The 21,228-nt window shown below is 41.3% G+C and overlaps 1 protein-coding gene across 3 annotated transcripts in view; it reads right to left on the reverse strand.

The window, feature by feature from the left end:
- Positions 1-21,228, reverse strand: part of IARS1 (isoleucyl-tRNA synthetase 1) — a 94,676-nt gene that overhangs the window by 23,211 nt on the left and 50,237 nt on the right. For all 3 annotated transcript variants that reach the window (XM_077184435.1, XM_077184434.1, XM_054640236.2), the window contains exons 16-24: positions 20,487-20,560; positions 19,106-19,300; positions 14,378-14,464; positions 13,602-13,685; positions 10,122-10,269; positions 7,059-7,179; positions 3,281-3,372; positions 2,428-2,505; positions 1,921-2,042 (exon numbers count right to left, since the gene is read on the reverse strand). In XM_077184435.1, the coding sequence (XP_077040550.1) occupies positions 1,921-2,042; positions 2,428-2,505; positions 3,281-3,372; positions 7,059-7,179; positions 10,122-10,269; positions 13,602-13,685; positions 14,378-14,464; positions 19,106-19,300; positions 20,487-20,560 (1,001 nt within the window). The remainder of the gene's footprint in view (positions 1-1,920; positions 2,043-2,427; positions 2,506-3,280; positions 3,373-7,058; positions 7,180-10,121; positions 10,270-13,601; positions 13,686-14,377; positions 14,465-19,105; positions 19,301-20,486; positions 20,561-21,228) is intronic.

Raw genomic sequence — 21,228 nt, forward strand, 5'->3', positions numbered from 1 at the left:
TGTGTTTCTCCTGATTTGTTGAGTAGATGCACTAATTGGGCAGCTCCTTTAAAACCACTCAGGTATCAAAGCAAGAGTAGAGGTATTGGTTAAAAAGACAGATATGAATAAAATTAAATGAACACAGATACTTGCTGTAATCTAAGGAGCAGAAGTACTGGGATGAAAACCACAACTCCAGTAAGGACTGGCCAGAAAAACAGAGCTGAAATATGCCCATTGCAGCATTAAGGCTTTGAGTTGCTTCTACCTCTTTTGAAGCTTTAGTTCTTCCAAAAGCCAGTCCCTGAGGATGCTCCTCCAACAACTTGGAAACATGGAAATTACAAGATGGAATATTTTGTTCCCAGAAAGCTTCATACAGGATTATGTGACACTATTTCAATGTCACTGAACAAGACTGCAGAGCCACAACATGAGAGTATTTTTCAAAGACTGAATGCAAATCCACAAAATTTAGTGCAATCCATCTGTTCAGACACTGAGCAACCAAGCACGACCTCAGTGGGGTTTAACACAGGAGTTGAGTCAAGCTCAGCTGTGAAAGTGGCCAAGTCCTTCAGCTTTATCTGCACTCCCCACACTGGTAAAGTGGTATTTTCTGTAACTGCATCCAAAAATCTCTCTTCCCATTAATTGACAATATTGTCCTTATGCTGTATCAGAAAACTTTCAAAGTAAATGCAGTAATGTGCATTGCAACTCCAGGTGAAACTCAACAATACTCTGGATTTGAAAAGGCTTTTTCAAACTGATACACAGGGGATCCAATAAATTCCACAAACTAGTAACAGACAAAAACCCAAACAAAATGCAATACAGAGAGAAGTGGTGCAAGCCTCAAACACATCCCACATTTGCATGATGCAGCAGCAAGTCAGCACTAACTGCAGTGAAGAGTGACTAAGCCACTTTTCAATGCTCGTGCTGCACCCATGCCTGAACTGAGTCCCTGCAAACAGCTCCCCATCCTTCCCTGACTCCCTTCCACAGGAGCCCAAACCAATCCTGGCAGCTCCCTGATGAGGGTGGCATTCCTTGATTACATATTCTCCACAGCACTTGCCCAGGGAGCAGAAAATCAGCACCACCATGGTGTCAATCTCCAGCTCCCTGTTGCAGCAACTCTCACCATTAAAGCTCTCACAAAGACCATACACCCTGCTCAAAGCATGCAGCAGCCATAACAAGATACACCATTAGAGAAGGCTTAAATGTTTAAACTGTCAAGTATCAAGGTCAGGTCCCCTGTCCTTGAGGGTTTTCACACTGAGCTGCAATGCTGAAGGGAAGGTTTTTTCTCCTATTTTCAGATACCCAGAGCAGACAGTGCTGCAGGAACTAAATCCACTGCAATAGCAGTGATCTCCCTGATCCTCCAGGGCCTTTCACAGTGAGGCACTACAGCTTTGAGCCAACACACAGTTTGAGGAGTTAAAAAGGATATTCCTGCCCACCATAAGAAAATATTATCAATTGGGAACATGCATTCCTCCTAATTGCTTTCCTTCCTATCTCCAGTCCTTTAAGCTAACACAAATCTACTGCCTAAATGTGGAGGGAAAATTCTCAGCTAAAATTGAGGGTGGAGTGTGAAGTGTACTGCAAGGAAAATGTTCTCTTACAGCAAAGAGTCTAAAATTGATCAGATCTTAATCAAAATATAAACATTCTGTGCTCATAGAAAATAACATATTCACTAGCCTCCTGAAATTTTTCAGAGAAAAAGGAATATTTACATTATTAAAGCAGTTTGGTTCCTTGTTATGCAGTTTTAAATACAAGTAAGGGAGCACTGTTCTGTGAAATTTAAAAAAAAAAAAAAAACCACCAAAAAAACCCCACAAACCCCAAAAATGAACAAAAATCCCCCAACAAACAACCAAACCCTAATTTTGCCACCTAAGAGCTGCCTCTTACCTGACTTGGGGGAGCATGAGGTAGTGAATGCTCTCAGTGTTCTTCTCCTGGACCGAGGCTGGATCAATGAGGGTTTTCAGATTCTGGTACATCAGCTCAGTGATAAATGGAGTATATGGTGCCTGTAATGTTGCATTCAATCACCAGCTTTCCTTTATTGCTTGGACATTATGAATCAGTAATAGCATGAATTACATAAGGGCAGTTCAGCAAAAACAATGCTTACAAAGTGTCTGCAACTGGGATGTTATTCAAAATGCAGACTGAAATAAATAATGGAATTCAGACTACTTATTTACCTCCAGCCTGATATTTAAATGTTATTTTTGGGCATCAGGGAAGAAATTATAATGTGTCCTTATCAATAAGGTGATATAGGCCTTCTTTTTACTGCCATGGGGCAGATAAGCAAAGAAAATGGTAAGATGGAAAATGAACTGGGCTACAAAGATGCTTTTATATGAACTGCTTGAAAGTGTTATTGAGGGTGGGGTGTGATTCCCTTACCATCAGTCTGCACATGGAGAATAAGACACTAAACAAAGTTTCCAAGGCCATAATGCAGTCCTCAGTCCCATTCTCGCCCTAAATGAAGAATTCACCAAGAAAAACAGTGATTTTAGGATCAGGAAGTGCTCTTCAATAGGCTTCCAAAGTTTCCTATCTTACTACAATACACTTGTTTTCCAAACTGTATTAACTTTGGTCGATTCCACTGAGCAAGTGTGTCACAAATATATTTTATGAAAAATCCCTTTGCCAGGATTTTTTTCTCCTGAGAAGCTGAGAGGCCTCAGGAACAAAATGAAACCAATGGTTATCTGCTGCTGTGGAATGCAACAGGTGAATCTTTGATTGGTTTCATGTAGTTGTTTTTAATTAATGGTCAATCACAGTCCAGCTGGCTCAGACTCTGGTCAGTCAAAAGATTTTATTATCATTCCATTCCTTTCTATTCTTTTCAAGCCTTCTGATGAATCCTTTATTCTTTTAGTATAGTTTTAATATATCATTTTTCTTTTAATATAATATATATCATAAAATAATAAATCATGAAACATGGAGTCAAGATTCTCATCTCTTCCCTTGATTACATATTACATCTCTTCCCTTGATTACATACACAGGGGTCCTAGGACCCCTGTGAACACCACCACACAAGTTCAACAGAATTATTGGGCATTTTGGTTGGTTTTTCCCACAAAGCAGAGAGGAAAGAGAACAGTTCATTTTGGTGCCATTCTCAGGCACAAAGTGACAGCATTTCAAGCCAAGCTCTTGTGTGGAGCTGCCAGGAATGCCATTGCCAGGGGCTGCCAGGACTCTGTTGGCAGGGCAGGAGGGCAGCACTGATCCCTACCTTGAGCCTCCTGCGGTTCATTCTGACGTACCAGTTGGTCAGAACATCCACAAACTTCACCAGCCGGGGCACCACCGTGTACAGCCTGTAAGCTGCAAGGGAAAACGGGTCCTGCAGGTCAAATCTGCCCTCTGCAAGCTCCTCACTTAGAAACCACATCATCCTCTACAGTCCTGGTGTTAAACACAGCAGAAAGCTCCAAAAAGTGACTAAATATTGATCATTTTACAGCTGTGTTTTGAATATGCACGGCATCGCTCTCATGCTCGAGACAAACACTTTCCCCCCTCCCAAACTGCCTCCCTAATCCCACACAAACAGACATTATGGGAGCCTTATGCTTTTATCTGACTGGTAAAGAGGATAGTGGATAAGAGACTATTAATGGCAGGGGATTGGGCAAATCCTCCCTTTGCACATGCTGCAAACACAGCCAAGGCACTGCAAGTTGAACAGAAATTACTGCACAACCAGAAAATAAAATTTTCTTAATTACTGCCAACGCTTCCTCCTTTTGCTCAGCAGATTTAAAATGAGACACCTACTTCAACCAAGTCTCCCTGAAGTAATTACAGCTTTTCACTATTATTTAAGTAACAGGGTAAGCTAAAATGTGAAGTAGCAGCAAGGCTGATGAGGTAAGAGATAAACAGAGCTGCATTTTCAAGTTCTGTGTAACTGAAATCATGGAAATCTGCCAGCACCAATGTCATCCCCAACATCACTATGCAACAGGGAAACAAATTTCAGCTGTTCCTGAGAAAACTGGGGGAATAAGGGGGACGGACCTTACACAGGACTCAATTTTCTAAGCAAAACCTTGTATTTAACTTCCCTAAAAGCCAAGAGCTTCTTGAGCTCCATTCTGAAGCAGTTTCATTAATCAAGCAGCTACTGAATAAAATGGATCTTGGCTTTAAAAGCTCCACCACACTTTTCACTGTGTTTTGTAGAGCAGAAGTGTTTTTAAAGGCAAAGAATGGGGATTTAAACCTAAAAAGGAAATGCCCAGAAGATTCACACCATGGTGGGGAAGACATTATTTATGGGGGAATTTGTATTTCTAAAAAATCCTAACCTTTCCCCTAGCTATGCATTATTTAGTTAGGAGGCCTGTTATAAACAAAATTTTAAATAATCAAAAAGCCCTTCAGGGACTGTGTATCTTTAACAACAAATACAGTATTAGCCTGGAAAAATGCATTTCTGTTCTCAACAGCTGTGACCAAATTATGAAATCTGCTTTTTTGTGACTCGGGAAAAAGCCATGGATGTACATGGAGACACTACACACTTCTTTTCATTTCAGTCATCAGGAGAAAAGATGCTTTACTAAAATAAGTGCTTGTATTGGGCACTTTAGTAGAAAATAAAAGCCTAATAAGGCTTATTGATTTTTAATACAGAATTTTAACATCCCTGAAACACAACAGGTTTCAACACAATATAACTGGTGCCATTTTCCAGGAATATTGGGAACAGGGCTGGGCCTCCTCTTCTGCAGCTGCACACCCTCCTGGAGGCAAAGCCCTCCCAAGCAGCACCAGCAGAGCTCTTCCCCCTCTCTGGAGTCTTTCCAGGCTCTCTCAAGCACCCCAGAGCTGGGGGGGCACAGGCTGAGCCCCTTCCCTGCCCCTCAGCCCCTGCAGGGGAGGTCAATCCCACACTGACCCCACACTGCCACCTGTCCAAGTGCCAGCAGAAACTGGGATAGAATTACCAGAAGTTAATGGAAACATTTTTCCAGAGGCAGGAGCTGGGTGTAAAATTCAGCTCCACTCTAAAGACACTGGGTGAAATGGAAGAGGCAGAGCCCAGCTGCAGCATTTCCCTGGTCACTGGGTTCTCCTCAGCACTGCCAGGTTCAAACCTGTGTGTTCTTACACCCCATGACCTCCAGCTACAGGAATTTATATTTTTATTTATCTCATTTATTAAGCATTTGATAGTATCAGTCACCATTATAATCTTCCCTTGTCTCTCCCTAACATTTTTCCTACTTGAAGTGATACAAAGTAGAAAATCTTTTCAAAAAAAAAAAAATCCCAAAATAGGTTTGCAAAAGAGATTAGAGTATCATGTCACAGCACACAAATTCACTTCATCTCATTAAGATCTGCCTGACTGAATGCAGAGTTTATGCAGAAAAATAAATTGAAAAATTCTGTTTATTAATCCTTTCCACATGAGACTGCCACTCATTTGCTGAGCACATGATGTTATCTTCATCTAACACAAGACAACAGTATTTCCTACCAACACTACTGCCTTGGAAGCCTTTGCATTGTCATTTTCCAACAGAAACTCTTTTCTCCTCTTGGAAGGATCTTATTTTATAAAGATGGTCACTGACACATCCCTTTTTGTCAGCTTCATCTTTCTCTCAGAAATGCAGAGCAGATAATTCAAGTTTCTACTCCCATATTCACCTTCCTAACAAATATCCTGTTTAAACCATGGACTAATCCAAGATCCCAGGTTCCCAAACTCACAAATGAATTTTCTGCTGTCCCTCAGAGTTATTTTCCTCTTCACAAGCAGCACATAAACTTGCATAGGCTCTGCTTATTTCTGCTTGGCAACACTTGAAGCTCAACACAAACCACCACCAAATTCCAAGGACAACAACTCGCAGGAAGAAGCCACATTTTCACCCATGAGAGCCAGCTTTTATCATATTGCTAGGTTGGGTAGCTTGAGGATTCCTTCTTCCTTTAATGAAAGGTTCTCAGATGAGCTCAGTGAATTCTGCTGGTACCAAATGAGCTGGTTCCCCTGTCACAGATGGACAAACTGCACAGCTCCTGGTGACAGTGACCATCACACCAGTCAGGGGGCAAACAAGAGATGAGGGCAGTGCAGGACTGTCCTGTGTGCTGCTGAACTCACATCTGCCATTCACACATTTCCTTATTCCTGTTATCCCACTTAACACCTTCCTTCCCAAGCCCTAGGCTGCTAAAACTCTTCTAAGGGCAACTTAAGATCACATGCATTGAGGGGGTCATTTGTTTATTCATGAGCAGGAGTGACAATGGCCAAAGCCATCTTCTTTCCAATATCTGGGCTTCCAGTGGCCTCAAATGCACCAAAACCTCTTCAAATCCCACCTACAAATTTATCAACTACTTCAAGGGGTTCTCGCAGCATCTCCACTTTGCAATTAAGTTTCTCAATGGAATGTGAGCATCAAGAGGTATGGGATGATGAAAAAGACACCATGCAGGAAAAAAACCTGGAGAGTATCCTTTAGAGCTATCCTAATGGCATCCACTCTGCTGCACACACTCCCACAGCATGATTCCAAAGAAACCCTCTCTGTGGAACTATACCAGGGAAAAATGTACTGCCAGTGCTCATGTACCCATCAAAATTATTTTATTCAGCTGACTTGAGCACTGCCCATTTTATCCCTTTTTTTACAGCTTCTCCAAATTCTATTTGGCTTCCTTTTCACTGCTGTATTTCAGTGACTATTATAAAATTATTAATTGCTCCAAGCACTGCAGACGTTGTTACAGCAACAAGCTCCATCCCTGAGCTCACAGGATTAGCTGTGACAAAAAAAGCCTCATCACTTATTGAAATCTCATGAACAAGCATAGCAAAATCTGACTTAACAACCATGAAAGAAGCATTCCATGGATTATGGTAGCTGGGTAAAGATTTCCTTCCTTTTATCAAAGTCTCTCACAGAATTTGGGAATCTCTGTATGGAAAGACAAGTTCTGCAATCCAACATGAAACACCCCCAGACCCCCTGAGCAAAAATGCATACCTGCCATTTCAGCTTTGAAGAACTGGATGAGGGACTGGGTGAAAGAAAGAATCCATTTATCCATGATGTTATTGCTCTCCTTAACTGTGTTCTCATTGTAAAGGAATTCTCTTCCCTCATCCTATCATCAAAACACAAAGCAGATTTCCAAGTCATCAGGGTATATAATCAAACCTCTGTATCCAATTACCTGTCAGCTAGCACAATTTTGGCATCTTCCCTGGCTTACACTGAGTTTCCCAGCAGCAAACATTAAATTCCAGACACAGGTATGTAAGAGAAGGAGCTGTGCAAAACCTGTCTCTCCACCACCTTCAACTGCAAAGGAGGCTGGTGATTTGGGCCTGGAAAAGCAGATAAAAAGCAGCACCCATCCTTTCCCAGGCTCCAGACACAGGCCAGGATCCTGGCATTTACACAGCTCCTTCATCCAGGAGGCTCTGAGGCATTTCTAAGGAATTCACTGTGCAGATGGATTCTGTTTGGAAAGCAGGCCTAGAAACAAAACCATTGCTTTTTTAAGAACATGGGACAATCTCAATACATTGAAACACAGATGAATGAAGCAACCTGAAAAAAGCAGGTGGAATTTTTAGCATCCAACATGCACACATGCTTTCTGCTGCTTTCCAGAACACTGATGTTTGCAGCCACTGTGAAATGGCATCACTTTGCTGGTTCTGCAGGGCCTTGCAAGCAAGACCATGCCTGACTCTTTCCCACATTCTTACAACAGGCTGGAAACAGGTTTTGGTTTGGGTTTTTTTTTTTTTAATTTGCAAACAGTATTTATCAGGTGGTTTTAAAAGTCTTTTGACTTTCCCTTCCCTAAGAGTCCAGATGAAAAAATCTGTTGGGATTATTAAACCCAGACACTACAGATCCACTTTCACAGTACAAAGAAGAAGATTCATAGGAAAGAAATGCAGAAGAGGAACAATCCCAGTGTGAGGTCAGCAGTCATTAACCAACTACAATTAAAGGGGGAATTACAGAAAGCATTAAATCATTATTAGACCTGATCCAGGACACTGGGATTTTACTTGCACTCTCGCAGGAAGCAGAACACAAGGAAGTTGCTTAAACCTAATGAAATCTAATTTAAGCATTATCACCTCCAATAGCACATTCTTTTGCCTAATATGGTGCATAGGAAGGATTTCACTATTTAAAAAGAGAAAATCCATCTCCTGAATTACCAAACCTATCTCCTCAAGCACCTGGATTTTCCATTGGGGTTTTCCATTCCCAATTGAGCTGACACTGCAAGATTTAATGGGATCACAGCAAAAAGCTATCAAGTTCACTTTAGACAATTCAAAGGTCACACAGGATAAACAAGTGTATTTTGGGGGTAACATTTAAGTTTGTCTGATGAATGCTGTCTAGGGATCCTAAAAATAAGACTTGTTGAATATTAGGATCTGGAGTTAGCAAACTTTCTTCCCCAAAGAGTTTGCTAAAACAGATAAATCCAATTGTTGAAGTCAGCTGTTTACTGTACTGATTTCTGAATTCAGCTGCCTTTATTGATTCAAATGGCAGCTCCACAGTGACCAGGCTGCCACTGCAAGTGCAAGGTTTGGACTTTTCATTTAGCTCCCACTCTCCCATACAAGTCTGCACTAAACCTGCTGTCATTAATTTCAGCTAAAAGATTAAAATTGGTTTCAATAGAAACTGTACAAAATACACATCAAATCTTCAATTTTAATGAAAAATTACTATAAGAAAGAAATTTTAATCTTGCTTTAACACTCAAAGTGTAGAAACTCCTGTCACTCATTCAGCATTTTTAGCAGACTTCAAATGTAATCTACAAGTCTAAAGCATTATTGCTTTTGTGATTTGTCTTTCTTTCCATTCCATTTCTGAATCTTTTTTCTAAGTTGCATTTAAATATAAATTTTAAAAAAATTACTGTCATGTTACAGAAGACAATCTCCTTGCTGTGGCTAATGTATTCAGGACTGAGTATTCCCAAGTTAAGCATTTTAATGCAGATTCATAATTAAAGTTCCTGTAAATGAGTTAGCTCAAGAAACTGTCACAGCAGCCACTACTGCAAATGACTTTGCTGACTGATTTGCAGTTCTGCTCAGTGTGTGTGGTGCTGAGCACTGCTCTCAGTGCAGAGGAACTTGCAGCCCAAGTGACAGATCCTGCTGGACAGGGGCTGTGCTGGCCCCACCACACAGGGAACAGCAAGGAAAAAACAGCAGCACAAAGGCAGGATCAGTGGGAACTGTGCCTCCAGCTGCTCTGGAAACACCACCAGGAAAACCCACCCAGGTTCAGCAGGGACATCTCAGGAGGATCCCCTGAGGCACACATGGCTTTAACTGGTGTTCCCAGGGGTGAGGAGCAGCAGGTAAGTGCTCAGTGTGCCCTGACCCCACAAACACCACGTCTGGAGCTCCAATTCTGCAAGTATGAATGCAGCAGCAGCATCCCACAGATGAGAAATAAAAGGGACTCAACAGCACTCCAATCTGAGAAATGAGAGCTGTCATGTCTTGGCAGTCCCTCATCTTCCTCTCCCCCTTTCTATTTAATAAGCTTGGTCAAGAAGAGAAAGATGCAGGTGGTTACAACTTTATAAAGCATGGTACAAACAGCAAATAATAGGCTAAGAGCAAGTATAATACACAGCCTGATCTAACTCAGACCAAGGAGTAAAGATCAGATGACCTCCAGAGCCCAGACCTCCCTCCCAAAGTGAATTTCCCTGCCATGGTGACTCCCTGAGCCCTGAAGGAGCAGAGCCCAAAACTCCTTCCCAAAGTGAATTTCCCTGCCATGGTGATTCCCAGAGCCCTGAAGGAGCAGAGCCCAGACCTCCCTCCCAGTGTGAATTTCCCTGCCATGGTGACTCCCAGAGCCCTGAAGGAGCAGAGCCCAGACCTCCCTCCCAAAGTGAATTTCCCTGCCATGGTGACTCCCTGAGCCCTGAAGGAGCAGAGCCCAGACCTCCCTCCCAGTGTGAATTTCCCTGCCATGGTGACTCCCTGAGCCCTGAAGGAGCAGAGTGCCCTGCCCTGAGCCCTGAGCCCTGAGCTGTACCTTGTGCTGCAGGACCTGCACGTTCTGCACCAGGAAGCGATAGGCGTTGTACCAGGGCAGGAACACATCCTTCAGGATATCCCTCACCCCCTCCTCCTTAAACCTCAGGTTCTCTGCTCTTACCACAGGAGAATTGATCAGGTACAACCTGCAAAATAAGAGCACAATAATTCAAAGCTTCAAACTGCACATACTGATAGGGTTTCACAGGAAAAACCCCAAAGATGGCTGTACTGTAGGCATGTAACAAACTGAACATAAAACCATTTACTAGTAACTGCTCCTTTCTAAGATGCTGCACACAGAATTTGAACTGAAATTTTCTTTTTCACACTCAGGTGCCATTACAGTGTAAAACAAGCAGAGGTTGTATGGTTCATCTGTAGGATGGTACCTGTTGTTTTGGTAATATTTTAAATTCCTTAACCATTACCCAGTATCTTTCTATTCAATCTCGGTTATCTCATCAATTATGAAAAGCTTTGGCAGAACTAAGGAGCAAAACAAACCAGGCAAATCCAAGGAAAAGAGTAGAAATCAACATTTTCAAGAAAGACATCCCCAGAAGGGAACAAAGGATGTGCCTCCTGCAAATTGCATTGTATCCAGAGGCAGCTCTGAGGGACCTAAGCACAGGATCCAGGTGACACCAACTACTTATATGAGGGACAAAAATATCCCTCAGCTTCTTTGCTGTCTCTGAGTTAAAAAAAATCCCATCTTCTTCCCCAAATAAACATTCTGTCTTCAGAAATAAAGTGGAATCTATCAAGTTAACTCAAAGAGAAACCAGGCCTTACTCAGGTGTCAGAAAAACTTGAATACAAACTTGATTTAGATTCGCTTCATTTAATTTTCCAAATATGAAAACCAAACCAAACATTTTTTCATTTTAAAGATTATGGCATTTTTCAATCCAAATTTATTAACCCATTTTCTCACATTTTTAAACTTTTAAAATCATGATTCTAAACTAATATAACTTTACAGGCACTTCCTTTAAGAGGCTTTAAAATCTTAATGGGGTTTGACACAGCACATTCAAGAATACCAGACCATAAATTCTTCAGGAGAGAGGGATTCTTGCATTAAAACTAATAGATAAAAATAGAGCTACCAGAATAAACAGACAGTAATGCAGCACAGAAATGGGCTTTTTCAGTACTGGATTAAAAAAAAAAAAAAATTTAACACAGATTCATAGAATGGCTTGGGTGGGAATGGACCCCAAAGATCACCCAAGTGAATTCATACCTGAATTCAAATTATAAACTTACAGAAGTACAGAACAATTAATGGCAATGAGCTACTAAGTCCTTATATGAAACTAGAATTTAGGTCTATCCTTAAACCATACCTTCCTTCCACCACTATTATTTATGTGCCACAGTTTGGTGGTGTTGTAGTTTTGTTTTTTTTTTTGGTGGGGGGAGGTTTGTTGTTTTAATAAAGCAGCCCTACCCTGCCTTACAATATGTAAATGTTAAAAAAGAGCAATTTCCTCAATTACTCCAATTCAAAGATGCATTTATTGTATGGACAGAGAAATAAGGCCCACAAGAAAAGCAGAGTTCCATCAGTTTAGTTACATCCATTCAGTTACCCACTGGGCAGAAAATAAAACCTTCCTCAGATCAAGCCAGTGTTACTGAGTTTGCTGACAATGCATGAGAAAAAAGTGAATTATCTCCTCTTGAACCCCCAAACCAGAAGCTTGTTGCATTATTTCTCCTGCATTTCAACACCAGCTTGAGAGGAGGATGCAACTGCTCCTTTCTAAGTGCAATCCTCACCCCAGCACAGAGGAAAGCAAAGGCTGGAATTACCAGGACCAGCAAATTCCTTCTGACATAGCTCAGCTTGGACAGGTCAGCAGCCCAGGTCTCAGCAATATTGAAATGTAACTGGTTTGGCCCTTCTAACAAATTTCACTCAGGATTCAAATTTCATGAAGCCTCAAATCGGGTTGTTAAATTTACTGTGCTGTTATTTCTGCTGTTTGCCCTTTCTGCTCAATTCCATATTCATTTCACCAACTTATATCTATATTTTCCACTGATCTATTTATCAAGCTACTGCTGAGAATACTTCAAAGCTGGAGTTAGAATATACATATATATTTGTGTACTGCAAAAGCTAAAGTAACTCTGCAGGGAAACAGTGCCAAGGAAAAAACCTCAGTTGTAGCTTTTGCTATAAACAGAGAACATCAAGCACCTCAGAAAAGGCAGAGAACTGAATTGCAGAGCTCCTTCCAGAAATGAGCCCAGGCTGCAATGCTTTTTTACTCTCTGTGTGGGTGTAGGTATAAATAAATGTGACATTAAAGAATGAGTACACTGGCAAAAAAATGAATTAGCTTCTTAGAAATTTCAAAAAAAACCCCATGAATAATGGAAGTGTAACTTCTGGTGTTTGAGATTTTTTTGGTTTGTTTATAAAAAAGGCAAGGTTGTTTTTTTTTTTTCAACAGAAACATCACCTGTGATTTGAAAATCTCCAGTATGAGTAACTCCAACCCTTTTCACTCTTATTATTGCAGCTACCAGCTCAGTGCTACCCTGCTACCACACCTTGTTGGTTTGTAAAGAGCAGCCTTGACTAAATTTAAGAATTCCACCCAACTCTCCATTGTAAACATGCTAAAGCTTGAAACAATTAGAACTTCACATTGATTCTGTTAAATTATCTAGAAGCAACAACCATCTTTCCCAAACAAACACTCAGCTTCCATTCAGCCCATCAGTTCTGTGTGTAGCTGTAAAACACAATGTGTGAGAGCTGAAGGGTTTCTTATATACACAAGAATTACAGGGCTCCAGAGAAATGCCCAAGCAGTGCATTCCTGCAGTTATTAAAATGTCTTTTATGTCCCTTTACCTCAAGGTACCACCTGATGCATGCAGTCAGTGCACCCAGTGAGTGTGTAATTACTTCATGTGCTCCTGTAATTTTAATGAACCACTTGAACTGTGTTTAAACTCTGTTTGACCAGGACAATTTATCTACACACATTAGGCTGCTCCACTTCTGCTCTCGTGGTGCCACTGCTATTAGGTGCAAATGATGTACTTACATCCACAAACACAAAGCACTTTTTAGAAAATGTATAGTGCAAACAGGAAACAAATGTTTTGTGCATTATACACAGACCCTCCTCTAAGCCAGTGATTTAACAGTGACCTTGTAGTGCTGTTATCAAATATTTTATTCCCATTTTCAGTGGCTCAGCTCAGATTATCAGTGCTGGAAGAAGCAGATCCTTTGGGCTTTAGGGAGGGAAACATGCACTGCATCCATTGCCACTTCTCTGGAGTCATCCACTCTTGCAGCTACTTCTGTCACAGTGGTCTAGAAGCTTCTAAAATTAACTTTGTTCCTTCTGCTAATTGTCAAAGCCCCCAAGCAGCCTCTTGGTGTGGATCTGCCATGAGCAGGGAGCTAACACATCCCACAGAACATCCAGCAGAGAAACCCCACCTGAGTGCATCAGCTCCATAACTGTTCACAATGTGCATTGGATCAGGGTAGTTCTTCTTCCTTTTGCTCATTTTCTGGCCATCACTAGAAAATATCACAATGTAGGCATCAATTCTCAGAACTCTTGCAACACTTTTAACACTTATTTTAATGGATAAATAAAAAAGGCCCTTCAAATCCAGCTCAGTTTTCTGGCCTAGTATGTTCCTGGTGCCACAGGATTATATATATATACACACACCTATGTATTAGCACACCTTTCTGTAGGACTGTTGAACCTACAAAAACAACTGAAAAAACCAAAACCCAACCCAAGAGGCTCCCAAGTTACAAATCTAAGCAGGAAATCTGCCCTTCCTACCCAAGCTGAGGAAAGATGCACTTGTTTTGAATCAATCCCTCCAGCCCACTGATTTTTTTTTAATTTTCATTGGAAAATAAAGGGAAACAAATATAATTAACTTGAAATTACATCTAAAACTACATTTATCATTCCCTTTACTCTGCATAACAGGTACAATTTTTTTCCTATTCTTGTTATTCATTTTCTCTCTCCAGGCAGGACTGGCCCTGCTGGAAAGAGCCCAGTGCAGCAGATGCTGGGATGTGTGAGCCTCTCACTCTCAGATGCCTCTTATCTCCTGCAGCACAGCTATCACCCTGGCAAGTCTAAACAGCTCCAAAGTCCATTTCACATTCCATTTCCAATTTGCAGGTCTTATCTGAAACATTCTTTGACTAAAAACCTGCTCAGGAAGGAGCTGATTGACACCAACCTGGCAAGGACAAGGCCGTTGACAATGACATTCTTGAAAGGAGGCCTCCCAAAAAGAGCAGTGGACAGCACCAGCAAAGTGTAGAACCTGAAACAAGAGACAACACAAATGTGACTTTATAAATACACCAAGCTAAAGCCTGCATGTCTTCATTACAAAATAAATGCTTCATTATGCTGCTTTCCTCTGGCAAAGGTAAATTTGAAGTCTGGGGAACATTTATGTGCCAAAGAGTCAGAAAAGGAGCTTATGGAAGGTAGATCTTCCTATTTGAAGCATATCATGCTGTTTGCTCAGCTGGGATCTACTAGTCCAGGAAGGCAGAAAAATTCTAATAGGAAGCATTAGGAAGATCATGAGGAAGAAAACTGCAGCATTTTCCCTCTTTAGCAGAAAAAAGGGAATTCTGCCCCTGAACATGTTTCCTATTTGCTCACTGCAAATCTGTGATCAGTCAGGATCAAACAGAGTACTCAGGACCAGCACACTTTTGTCTGTGTGTTAATGGTGTGTTCTTCAGCCTGACAGACAATGGAACATAGTATAAAAGTACAAAAACAAGTTACTGAAAATGGGAGAAGCCTCCTTCCAATGCTGCCAAAGGTTTGACTGGAAGGAGGTTGTGGGTGCCTGCTTTAATCAGCCATCACTAGGAAATAAGAGAATGTTCCCCCAACAAAGGGCAGCAGTGGCTCCTCCCCATTCTATTTGATGTGTTTACAACCACTCTATAAACTTGGACACTCTGGAAATCAGTGCTGGAGCAAGCACAGGCACCTATTGTTCACAGGCTGATATATGATTATATCTGGGAAATTAAGTGGAAGTGCAGGATGATGTGATAATTTCACACTCAGGAGCCAGAGCCTTCACCAAAGGAGGGCTGTGTGAGCTGCTGGAACTGCACTGTTGGTAATTACTTTAAAGAAAGTAACTGGAGGGTGGGCCACAGCTTTCCTGGTTCAAAACAGGCATCACACTGACAACTGCTTAGCAACCTTCAAAGAGAAGGTGATTATAAAAAAGCTATAATAAGGCACAGGAGGTTATGTCTCAGAACTATGTATTTGCATGAAGATTTAGGGAAGAAACACTTCATAGGGGGGAAAAAAATCCATCTGTATGTTCCAAAGTTGTTTTTATCAAAAGCAGCCTATAATTGCAAAAGCATTATTCTGACACTTGAGGGTCCTCTGCAGAGGTTGCTGTGTGCATTTATTAAGTGACTTCCATGACAACTCTGATGTTTATCTCATCCAGGCCCCTAACTCTCAAAATCACCTCAACTCACACTGTAGGATACAAATTCTCTTTATTAAACTGCAGTTTAATTTCATGAATTTTAACCAATACTCCTCCACCTGCACACAAACATGGGCATTCAAAATCCCTGTATTGATTTTTTTAACTTTCTTAAGAAAACCCCCAAAACACAAATATCTGACTACTTACTCAGGTGACTGACACCTCAAGCCTACAGAGCTGAAAGCTCATTACAAACACAGCAGTTTTTTCCCTCTGCACTTACTAAAAAGTTCCTCATTGACAAACTCCCAGCACTTTCTGTAAACTGGTCACAAATTCTCCTATTAGAGCACTTGAAATTGCAGGTAAAAAGCACAAAGCAGAACCAACTAGGAGATATTTCAATGTTCTTTAGGAATTCCTAATTCTCTGTATTAGGAAAGTTGTACAGGCAGACTGTGGGCACTGAAAAAATGCATCCAAGGATACATCACAGATTTTTTGTTCAAATTGTCAAACCCAAAGAGCCTCAGCATGAGATGCCTTAGCTGATGACAGCTACAAGACTGTCTCTGAAAACCTGTGATCCACATACTCTGATGGAACTCTTCTGATTCTTCCTCAGGTTGTGCTTTTAAAATTCACCTCATTCACTCTGAATATTTTAAAGTAGTGTCTTTCAGCACCTTATTTTTGAAATCTGTTGTACACAGACACACTTGTTTCTTGAAAACTTCCTCAATTTCTCTGCTGTTTCACTTTCCATTCACCAAATCTCAGACTGTTCCTAGGTATGTCCTTGCAGATAAATACCTGTCAGTCAACCAACAGTAAAAAAGCCATAACAGAGACAGAAATTCACTGCTTTGCTCTACTTTCTCCTGAGGAGAAAACAGGGAGGGGAATCTTTTCTCCTTTTTTTCTTGAACATCTGTGGGTAAATTCATGATCCTGTGCTTCATGCCAAACCGTGCAGCTTTGAATTCCCTGTGGGCCACCACATTCTGACCACAACCATAAATCTTGCTACATTTCCCTGTTCAGAGGCAGAGCCTTTCCTACCACTTTGCCTGGACTGCCAGTCTTGCAACCCAACTACTCTAAGATTCTGTCCTGTGGCTTTAACAAATATAATTCAGCTGGTTCTCTATCCAGGCAGAAAGTCATCAAAAATATCACTTTCCTGGACAATCACCTTCCTCACATTAATTTTCCCCTTGTCTCCCTTGATTTTTTCTCCTCTTCTGTGGAGTGAACCAGAAGCCTCCAGACCTGCTCCTCCTGAGCCTTTCCCCACCTCCCAGTCCTCACTTCACAGCAGCTGCAGTCTCTGACCTGACACAAAACCAATCTCCATTCTCCATCTTCACACTTCTAACAGGATGTGCCAAATACAAATCACAACCTGTGCTCCCAGCACTTCAGAACTCACCCCTGCTCCTTGTTCTCTTCGACCTCACATCTCAATTCCTCCTGTCTCTCACAAATCACAAGTGCTCTACTACAAATCACCCAACACTTGCTGGTAGCAAAGCCCCAGCTCACTAAAAACCTGGGAGAGGTGGGAGCAGCAGGCATTGAGGAGGGTGTTTTGATTTCCCACCACCAACAGGTGAAACACACCTGGCTCTGGGTCAGAGTCCCAGGAACTCTTACACTGATGTTAAGAACAAAAAACAACCTGCCCCAGATTGAAAAGGAAAAGCCTCCTCTTGCACCCTGACTATGGCACACAAGTCTGAGGGCTCACACCAAATGTCTTCATTCTGAGTTCCTCTATTAAAAAAGAAAAAAAGCACTGTTTTCTATTTTTTTCCAGATAAAAAGAATAAAGAGGGGAAATGAAGTTTTTTATTCTCCTTTTACTACCCAACAGTATTTGATTGTATTTTGAGGTATTAGATAAATTTTTGCATCACAATTAAGGGGTTGAAAAATGAAGACATTTCACTAGAATCATGAAATTTAGTTATATTTACCATCCTGCCTGCTTTGGTTGCTTGGTTTGTTGGGGGGTAAAGGAGTGGGGAAAGGGAAGTGCCAACTGTATTGCAGAGGAATTTATTTAGCTCTAATACCTCAAGTTACTGGATGGAAAAGTTCTGCTTGGACACAGTCAAACTCGCTAATCCAGAAAACACAAAAATTCATCTTCATCTGTCAATTTTCACAGTCAACCTCAAACTTCAGACATGGGCTAAACACTTTGCAATGCTAGAACTAAAGCTCTATGTAGGCATACAAGTATGTATGAGAACATTAACCACAGAAAATCAGACAAAATTCTTCATGGATGATTGAAAAGGATTTATCCAGAGTGAAAGAAGCAGATGTAGTTTACAGCTAAAAACTTTGACTTTTTTGTAAACTATATAATCTTAACAACATAAGGTTTGATTTAATTTTTTTCTGCACTCATATAAACCCAAAATTCAAACTTAATCTTAGGGTAAAAGTTATCAGGCTATACATTGGCTTGAAATCCTCAACACATTGACTTCCATTTCAACTGATTGAATTGCAGCTCTGTCTCTAGCAGATAACTCAAGTTCTGTGATCATTCAGCTGCTGAGATTTTTCTTTACCAGGCCAAAGATGTGCCCTATTACCTAATGATGTCTTCCACAAAAGCTGGGAAGTTTTCTTGCTAATATTCTATTTCTACAACAACTTTTTCATCACCAAGCTTTAGACCACCTTGTGTTTTAGTTTAAAAAATTAATTATACGCTTACCTGTACAGAACCAGTCAAGTTATTTGTACAGCATTACCCAAAGATGTGGAAGTATTGAAGCCATGACAGTTTAAGTATAATGATAGTGAATTTATCATGGGGTGAAAAATTCACTATCATTGAATAGGGTTGGTTTGGGGTTTTTAGAATGGGGGTTCAGGGGGCGAGATGGAGCAATCTGGGCACGTCCAGCCTTTCTCCTTCTTGGCCTCCATCTTCTGCTGTGATGGTGGCACTTTAGGACTGGTTTAGAGTAGAAGCTCACTGTCTAACATAGGTGACAGGTATTGGGAAGTAATTGTCAATATTGTACACGTAGTTTTTAGTATAAAAAGATAACACTGCCCCAGGGGCAGGCAGAGTGCCTCTGTCTGTCCTGCTGAATGGACCTTGGCAGGGCAGGAGAAAGAATTTTATAGGTAAGAAACAATGGAGACTTGGAAGCAGCAGCATCTTGGCAGGTTATCAAAAAATGTGGGATTGGTGGGGGGCCGGGGGCTTCTCCGAACCAGAGACAACCAAAACCCTCTGAAAATTCAATGACTGACTTTTACACAAACAGGAGTTTCAGATCCCAAGTTCCTCCCCTAAAGTAAGCAGCTCATTATCCTTAAGGGTTTGAGACCGAGAACTGAAGAGCTCTCTGACTTCGACCGCCGGGCTGGGAAAAGAGACTTTCCTAACACATCTCAGAGTCACTGTGAGCAGCGAGAGTGGAGACACCCAGACTAATAAAGGGCAGGAGTTACCATCCGCGGGTCTGGTCGATGCCCTCGGCGATGAAGTCGGCGGGGAAGGCGTCCTCGAGCTCCCTCCGGCTCTCGAAGGGGTAGTGCACCTGCGCGTAGGGCATGCTGCCGCTCTCGAACCAGCAGTCGAACACCTCGGGCACGCGGCGCAGCGCGCCCTTCCCGCGGCGTGACGGGATGAGCAGCCCGTCAATGCTGCAAACGGAACAAACCCGCCTTGAAACACCCGCCTGCAAATCCAAAAGGCTGATTCGACCTTCACAGACACACAACAGAGGGACTCGAGCGTCTTTGTTTCAGGTGTGCTGAGTATCTCTGGGTTGCTATTGCTGCCATGTCATGGATATATTTTATGAAAAATCCTTTTGTTAAGATTTTTTCTCCTGAGAAGCTGAGAGGCCTCAGAAATGAAATATAAACAAGGATTATCTACTGCTGTGGAATGCAACAGGTGCATCTTTGATTGGTCTCATGTGGTTGTTTTTAATTAATGGCCAATCACAGCCCAGCTGGCTCGGACTCTCTGGTCAGTCACAAGATCATTATCATCCCTTTCCATTCCTTGCTAGCCTTCTGATGAAATCCTTTCTTCTATTCTTTAGTATAGTTTTAATATATCATTTTCTTTTAATATAATATATATCATAAAATAATAAATCAGCCTTCTGAAACATGGAGTCAAGATTCTCATCTCTTCCCATGTCGGGGTTGCCTGCAAATTCAACACTAACAGAAGTCTTGAAATGAGAAAGAAGATCTGAATTAAATAATATTCTCCCTCAGACATATTCTTTCCTATGTCTATTGAACAGAAGTGATCTAACATTTAATTTAAAGTGAATCAGTAAAGGAAAATAGCTCTTGGTCACATGAACAAATCCTCTGAAGAATAAAATGCACAATGATGTCCCAACCTGACTTGATTTCCCCGAACCCAGCAAAGTGCATTTGGTGTCTCATTTCACCAGAGTTTAATTCCATGCATATTTAGTGTTATAGATGGAAAATGAGATTATTGGCTCTCACAATTAAAAGACAACTATTGTGTGAATATTAAGAAAAGCTTTAATGATGTATAGTTATGTTGTTGTAGTTTAGATGTCCTCTGTTCTCCCCAGAGTTCCCTTTCCCCCCTGTATTGTTACCATCAGACAAAGTGTTTCCTTTGACAGTCTCTGTAATTTTTTGTATTAACAGTGTTCAACAAGTGTTTTCCAACAGAAAAAAAGAACCTGACATTTATATGTGTTAATCACAAATCCTGTTACAACTTTTCTATTCCCTAAGTCTCTTTCCCAGGGTTTGGGCAAAAAAAAACCCAAGTTTTTTTTATGTCTGCTTATCTATTTCTCACACCCAGTGAAGAGTGTCTGTGACCCACCTTTCTCGATGCAGATCCGTCACTTTCACTCCAGACAGCTCCTCCAGTTCTGCCATTGAACCCACACAGACCACCTGTAGGAGAAATTACAGAAATTTAGCCAGTTATTTGTACACAGCAACTTTGTTTTTTTTTTTTTTAATATCAGACAGGAGACTTGCAGTATCTCTTGTAGTAGTTAACAGAGCTGAAAAAATCCCATAAAAATGTTGTACAAGGGTCTCCTTCCTCAAATGATGTTAAAGACCACTGGCCTGATTTAATACAATTCACGTTGCAGGAACTGGAGACTTGGAAGCAGCAGCATCTTGGCAGGTTATCAAAAAATGTGGGATTGGTGGGGGGGCCGGGGGCTTCTCCAAACCAGAGACAACCAAAACCCTCTGAAAATTCAATGACTGACTTTTACACAAACAGGAGTTTCAGATCCCAAGTTCCTCCCCTAAAGTAAGCAGCTCATTATCCATAAGGGTTCCATCCCAGGTAGACAAAACTGTACATGTTAAAGGCTTTTTATTTAAAGTGAAGAAAGCATCACAGCTACCAAAGGAGTTGCTAAGAAAGACTTTTCCTGTGCACCAACATGCTATTCAGGAGAATGCTGATTTCCACACCAGACTTGAACTGACATCATCAAACAATGATTCTGAAAAACTGTGTGAGAAAGCAGAAAAGCAAAGGTTTTACTTCAGGTTTTACTGAAATGGAGCCCTCCCAGACCCTGTGGCCTCTCTTATCTGGC

This window comes from Agelaius phoeniceus, chromosome 11, assembly GCF_051311805.1.
Source record: "Agelaius phoeniceus isolate bAgePho1 chromosome 11, bAgePho1.hap1, whole genome shotgun sequence".
Taxonomy (NCBI): domain Eukaryota; kingdom Metazoa; phylum Chordata; class Aves; order Passeriformes; family Icteridae; genus Agelaius; species Agelaius phoeniceus.